At 50.1% G+C, this 6,961-nt stretch overlaps 1 protein-coding gene across 8 annotated transcripts in view; it reads left to right on the top strand.

Annotated features, from left to right (window-relative positions):
• The first annotated feature begins 388 nt into the window (after nucleotides 1–388).
• Nucleotides 389–6,961, top strand: part of LOC116463573 (C-Jun-amino-terminal kinase-interacting protein 4) — a 165,472-nt gene continuing 158,899 nt past the window's right edge. For 5 of the 8 annotated variants that reach the window (XM_058434731.1, XM_032146748.2, XM_058434730.1 and 2 more), the window contains exon 1: nucleotides 395–903. In XM_058434731.1, the coding sequence (XP_058290714.1) occupies nucleotides 601–903 (303 nt within the window). In that variant the 5' untranslated portion in view covers nucleotides 395–600. Of the gene's footprint in view, nucleotides 904–6,961 lie in introns of all 8 variants that reach the window. The other 3 variants (XM_032146753.2, XM_032146751.2, XM_032146752.2) reach the window with 2 other exon arrangements.

Below are 6,961 nucleotides of genomic sequence, written 5' to 3'. Positions count from 1 at the left end.
TGTTGTGGGGATGAAGTGAGTAGATGCTTTGTGAGCTTTAAAAAGCCATAGAAATGCCAGCTAAGTTACCTCGTCACTCTTCCCGAACCCCTCCCTTTCCCCTGGGACCCGCCCCGCGAATCCCGCCGTGGATGGACACTTCTCCCCACCCGCCGACCGCAGTCTTTCCCATTGGCGCCCGCACAGTCCCCAGGACGCCAGCTGTTGACGCCATGGCTTCCTCCGCCCGCGCCCGAAGACGCATGGCCCCGCCCCCGGCCGCGCCTGGCCTCCCGCGGCGCCCCGCCCATCGGGTTGACGCGGCGCCGGCCCCGCCCCGCCCATCGGGTTGACGCGGCGCCGGCCCCGCCCCGCGGATGACGTGTGGCGCGCGCGGCCGGGCCGCCCCGGCAGTTGGTGCAGCGACGGTTGGGGTGAGAGCGCGCACACCACCCCTCCCCTCCTCCGGCCCCGGTCCCCACCCCGCCGGGCCCAGCCCCAGCCCCGGCCCGGGCTCCAGCCCTAGTCCCCGTCCCAGCCCAAGCCGGGCCCGTCCCGTGCGGGCCGGTGCCGCCCCTCAGCCGGCGACGCCCCGGGCCGCCCGCCCGCCCGCTTGCCACCATGGAGCTGGAGGACGGTGTGGTGTATCAGGAGGAGCCCGGCGGCTCCGGGGCCGTGATGTCGGAGCGAGTGTCCGGCCTGGCCGGCTCCATCTACCGCGAGTTCGAGCGGCTCATCGGGCGCTACGACGAGGAGGTGGTCAAGGAGCTGATGCCGCTGGTGGTGGCTGTGCTGGAGAACCTGGACTCGGTGTTCGCGCAGGACCAGGAGCACCAGGTGGAGCTGGAGCTGCTGCGGGACGACAACGAGCAGCTCATCACCCAGTACGAGCGGGAGAAGGCGCTGCGCAAGCACGCTGAGGAGGTGAGGCCGGCGGCAGGGCGGGGGCCGCGGGATCCGTCTCCGGGGGCGGCCGGGGCGGGGGTCGCGGCCCGGTCGGGGACTAGAGGCGCGACGGGCCTCCTGTAGGGCGGGTCTGAGGCCGATGCCCCCCGGGACCGAGCCCGGCGGCCTCCAGGTACCCCGGGAGCCAGGCCGGCGTTGGAAGCCGAGGCCGGCTACTGAGTGTCCTGGGAAGGGAGCGAGATGGAGGAGGCAGGGCCCGGGGAGGAAGCGACAGCCTGGCCTGAGGACACCTGGGGTTAGCCAAGGGCGGAGATTGTTGGGTGTCTGGTTGCTTCTTGTTGAGGGAAGTTTCCGACCACCGTGGGATAGTCAGATGGCGGTTCAAAGTTTTACCCTTGGGGAGGGGGACACTTCTGCCCTGGATGTGTAACTTCCGCTAGTTCCAGTACCTTTCCAGGGGGTTGCCTTGCTTTGAGGAAGTTAGAGATCTCCCTCTTTCGGTCAGTTTCTTCTTGACGTTTTAATCTCGTTGAGAAAGAGGTCTTATTTTATATTCTGTGTGCCTTGGTTGACACTTTGTCAACTTTTAGATGTTGTGTGGCAGTACTCAATAAATATATAAAAATTTCATTGGTATCCCAAACCAAAGCATTCCTCCGTATCAGGTTGTAACCTTGGACAGTTCCCTTAAAAAACCGTCCGTTTATTTATAAAAAGGATTGGGGGGCGGGGTTGGGAAGATGTAGGTGACAGTTGGCAACACTTTTTCCGTCTGAGTTTCCTTCTCAGACTGCTGTTTATACGTGCATTTGGCCGCCTGTTAACTCTAGCACCCGAGCAGTGACCTGGGCGCCCTCACCTCGACTCTCTGAACCTTTTGGAGTTCTAGGGTGCAAATGATAGGTCCTTGGCTTCTTGAGACTGACAAGGAGTTCAGCTTTCAGCCTGCACTGGCGTTATTTCTGTGGACCTTATCAAAGGCAGGTGATGTGTCCTATTTTTGTTTCTCAAGCACCTAGCACACCTGGTTAAATACATGGTGATCAAAGGAGGTGAAATAACTAATTATTGAAGGAATGACATGGTATTTTTCAAAAAGACTTCAAGAGTTTTTAGGATGTGAGATTTGTAGCTCATTTCCTAACACTGAATAGTAACACCATTAAATTTTTTTTTGTTGTCACATATACCTTTGCATCTGGTTAAATAGTTCTTTTCCTTTTTTAAAAGGTTGACTGTAGTGATGATTTTTAGTTCTGATTGTGGGATCCAATTTTCTCAAAGGAATGCTATTGAATTTGCCAAACAAAATTGACTCTCTCTTTTTTTTTTTTTTTTTTTTGAGACATAGTCTCACTCTGTTGCCCAGGGTGGAGTGCAGTGGAGTGATCTCGGTTCACTGCAACCTCTGCCTCCCAGTGAGCCTGTGCCTCCCGGGTTCAAGCGATTCTTGTGCCTCAGCTTCCTAAGTAGCTAGGACAACACTCCCTGCTAATTTTTGTTTTTAGTAGAGACAGGATTTCTCCATGGTGCCTAGGATGGTCTTGAACTCCTGGTCTCAAGTGATCTGCCCACTTTGGCCTCGGGCTGACCATCCCAGTGCTGGGATTACAGGCGTGAGCCACCGCACCCCGCCAGAATGGACTGTTTCAAGAGCTTTCCCTTTCATATAGGGAAGGAAGGGATGAAAAACCAAATGATAGGATCACAATTTTCCGCTTGTTTGTTAGCACTCTTTATAGAACAGAGGTCAAGTGCTACTTGCTGCTTCATGCTCATGTAGGCCCTTGCCAGTGTGTGGATATATATGGAAGTGACTGGGAATTAACCACATGTACACACAGGTGACAAGCAAAGCCTGACATGACCTTTTACTTCAGGTAAAATAAATGCTCCCTCCAGCCTTAAACTCCTGTCAGTCCGTGTAAATATGGGCGAAATGCCAAGGTCACACGTGCCAAGAAAACCATCTGCCACAGGTTGCAGAATCAGAAAACAAAACTGACTGACTGCTAGACTCTGGGTTCCATACTAATTTCTTAAGTAAATGACTCTTAAAAAAAAAATAGGTTATCCAATGAATTTATTTGTAGTTATTTTTTCAGTTACATCTATAAATTCTCCATAGTTAAACCATTGGGCAAAGGGTCATGACCTGAGAACAGAGAACATTTATGAAATGCTAAATGAGCCAACTCCCAGGCCACAAACATAAACACACCTTGTTATCAGTTTTCTTTTCTTTTTTTTTTGAGACGGAGTCTCTCTCTGTCGCCAGGCTGGAGTGCAGTGGCACGATCTCAACTCACTGCCTCCCGGGTTCAAGCAATTCTCCTGCCTCAGCCTCCTGAGTAGCTGGGACTATAGGCACGTGCCACCCCGCCCGGCTAATATACATATATATTTTGTATTTTAGTAGAAACGGGGTTTCACCTTGTTGCCCAGGCTGGTTTCGAACTCCTGAGCTCAGGCAATCCACTCGCCTCAGCCTCCCAAAGTGCTGGGATTACAGGTGTGAGCCACCGCACCTGGCCATCAGTTTTCATGTAAAATGGTGTGTTGCTCAGTATCCAGAAATTGTCTCCCTTTGGCCAATATGTAGAGTGAATTCTGTGTTTAGTTTTCTGTGAGTGCTTTGTTTGTGCCTTTTTTTTTTTTTTTTTTTTTTGAGACGGAGTCTTGCTCTGTCACCCAGGCTGGAGTGCGGTGGCACAATCTCGGCTCACTGCAACCTCCGCCTCCCGGGTTCAAGTGATCCTCTTGCCTCAGTCTCCTGAGTAGCTAGGACCACAGACATGCATCACCACACTGGGCTAATTAAATTTTTTATTTAATTAGAGACAAGGTCTCACTCTGTTGCCCAGTCTGGTCTGGAACTCCTGGGCTCAAGTGATCCTCCTGCCTTGTGGATCCTGCCAAAGTGTTGGGACTTACAGGGGTGAGCCACCGTGCCCAGCCCCGTGATTTTTAAAAATAAAAATCTGGATACAAAATGATCTGGAGAGAGAGGTTATAACTGGGTATGTTAGGGTTTTTCTGCAACTTCTGATTCTTTTAAAACAGGCATGATTTGCTGTAATTTTTAACAAAGGGCCAGGTGTGGTGGCTCACATCTATAGTCCCAGCACTTTGGGAGGCCGAGGCAGACGGATCACTTGAGGTCAGGAGTGTGAGACCAGCCTCGCCAACATGATGAAACCCTGTCTCTACTAAAAATACAAAAATTATCCGAGTGTGGTGGTGGGTGCCTGTAATCCCAGCTACTGGGGAGGCTGAGGCAGAAGAATTGCTTGAACCCGGGAGATGGAGGTTGTGGTGAGCTGGGATCGTGCCACTGTACTCCAGCCTGGGCAATAGAGTGAGACTCCCTCTCAAAAAAAAAAAAAAAAAAAGAAAATAAAAAGAAACTTCTGAAAACTAGACATATGAGTTTAAAGAGCCTTTAGGAATTTAGTTCTTAGTGATTCTGTGGGTCTTGTATATTATCTCTGTTATTCTCAAAGTGAGAGCTCATTTAGCATCATTCAGTAGAGGGAGATTACACATAAAAACGAAGAGGCACTGTCTTCCTTTTTTTTCTTTTATTTTTTAATTTTTAAAATTTTTTTTGAGATGGAGTTTCCCTCTTGTTGCCCAGGCTGGAGTGCAATGGTGCGATCTCGGCTCACTGCAACCTCCGCCTCCTGGGTTCAAACAATTCTCCTGCCTCAGCCTCTCAAGTAGCTGGGATTACAGGCATGTGCCACCACGCCTGTCTAATTTTGTATTTTTAGTGGAGTTGGGGTTTCTCCATGTTGGTCAGGCTGGTCTTGAACTCCTGACCTCAGGTGATCTGCCCGCCTTGGCCTCCTAAAGTGCTGGGATTGCCAGTGTGAACCACTGCGCCCGGCCCCTTCCCTCCTTTTTAAGATAGATTCATACATGGAGAGAATGGGCTGAAGAGAGAATATCTTTACTGGGAATAGATTATGTGATTTTGTGACTGCTTTTTTGTGGCCTTTTGCTTAAAAAAAAAAAAAAAAGGATGAGTTCAAGTCTGGGCAACGTAGTAGACCCCTCTTCCCCAAAAACCATAAAAACAATTAGTTGGGTGTGATAGTGCCAGCCTGTAGTCCTAGCTACTCAAGAGGCTAAGGCAGGAGGATCACTTGAGCCCAGGAGTTTGAGATTGCAGTGAGCTATCATGGCCACGGCACTCCAGCCTTGACAACAGGGCAAGACCCAGTTTCTTACCAAGAAACAAAACAATAGGATGACTGAATGCAGAGGTGAGAGACACTACTGAGAATTTTCTAACTTGTTCCCACAGAATCAGCACTTAAAGCAGTAACAAAACGATTTTTGTTTAAATGGAGACTTTTGACACTTCTTGTCTTTGGTAGTGTATGAACATGGGACCCATAAGACTCACAGGCAGGAAAATAGGTATTGACATTCAATGTTCTTGTTTTAGTGTTCTCTCTCATTCATTCATAAATTTTTTTTTTTTTTTGAGACAGAGTCTGACTCTGTAACCCAGGCTGGAGTGCAGTGGCACGATCCCAGCTCATTGCAACCTCTGCCTCCCAGGTTCAAGCAATTCACCTGCATCAGCTGCCCGAGTAGCTGGGATTACAGGTGTGCACCACTACACTCGGCAAAGTTTTGTATTTTCAGTAGAGACAGGGTTTCACCATGTTGGCCAGGGTGGTGTAAAGCTCCTGACCTCAAGTGATCCATCTGCCTCGACCTCCCAAAGTACTGGGATTACAGGCGTGAGCCACCACACCTGGCCCACGCTTGATATTTTATTTTTAAATTTTATTTATTTTTGAGACTGAGTCTCATGCTCTGTTGCCCAGGCTGGGGTGCAGAGGCACGATCTTGGCTTACTGCAACATCTGCCTTCTAGATTCAAGCAATTCTCCTGTCTCGGCCTTCTGAGTAGCTGGGATTATAGGCATGAGCCACCACGCCCAGCTATTTTTTGTAGTTTTAGTAGAGATGGGGTTTCACCATGTTAGCCAGGCTGGTCTTGAACTCCTGACCTTGTTATCCGCCCACCTTGGCCTACCAAAGTGCTGAGATTACAGGCATGAGCCACCATGCCTGGCCCATTTTTTTAAAAATTTATTTTTGAGACAGAGTCTTGTGCTGTCGCCCAGGCTGGAGTGCAGTGGTGCGATCTCAGAACACTGTTAACTCCCACCTCCCGGGTTCAAGCGATTCTCCTGCCTCAGCCTCCCTAGTAGTTTGGGATTACAGGCACGCGCCAGCACGCTCGGCTAATTTTTGTAGTTTTAATAGAGCAGGGGTTTCACCATGTTGTCCAGGCTGGTCTTGAACTCTTGACCTCAGGTGATCCCCCTGCCTTGGCCTCCCAAAGTGCTGGGATTACAAGCGTGAGCCACCGCACCTGGCCTAAAAAACACATATTTTAATATTTTTATAGATTTTTTGATTGATTGACTGATTGAGACGAGATCTCACTCTGTTGCCCAGGCCAGAGTGCAGTGGTGTGATCCCGGCTCACTGCAACCTCTGCCTCCTGGGTTCAAGCGATCCTCCCATCTCAACTTCCAGAATAGCTGGGACTACAAGATCATGCCGCCGTGCCTGGCTAATTTTTGTATTTTTTTTGTAGAAATGAGTTTCCCATGTTGCCCAGGCTGATCTTGAACATTTGGGCTCAGATGTTCCTCGCACCTCAGCCTCCCAAAGTGCTGTGATTACAGGTGTGAGCCACTGCACCCAACCTATTTTCTTTTGTTGTTGTTGTTGTTTTTGAGACGGAGTCTTGCTTTGTCACGCGTGCTGGAGTGCGGTGGCGTGATCTTGGCTCACTGCAACCTCCGCCTCCCGGGTTCAAGCAGGTCTCCTGCCTCATCCTCCTGAGTAGCTGGGACTACAGGTGCTCACAACCACATCCCACTAACTTTTGTATTTTTAATAGAGATGGGGTTTCGCCATGTTGGCCAGGCTGGTCTTGAACTCCTAACCTCAGGTGATCCACCTGCTTTGGCCTCCCAAAGTGCTGGGATTACAGGTGTGAGCCACTGTGCCTGGTCGACCTATTTTTTTTTTTTTTTTTTTTTTT

This window comes from Hylobates moloch, unplaced genomic scaffold, assembly GCF_009828535.3.
Source record: "Hylobates moloch isolate HMO894 unplaced genomic scaffold, HMol_V3 SCAFFOLD_42, whole genome shotgun sequence".
NCBI lineage: Eukaryota > Metazoa > Chordata > Mammalia > Primates > Hylobatidae > Hylobates > Hylobates moloch.
Note: the sequence above shows the minus strand (reverse complement) of the source record. Positions and strands in the feature narration are given on the sequence as shown.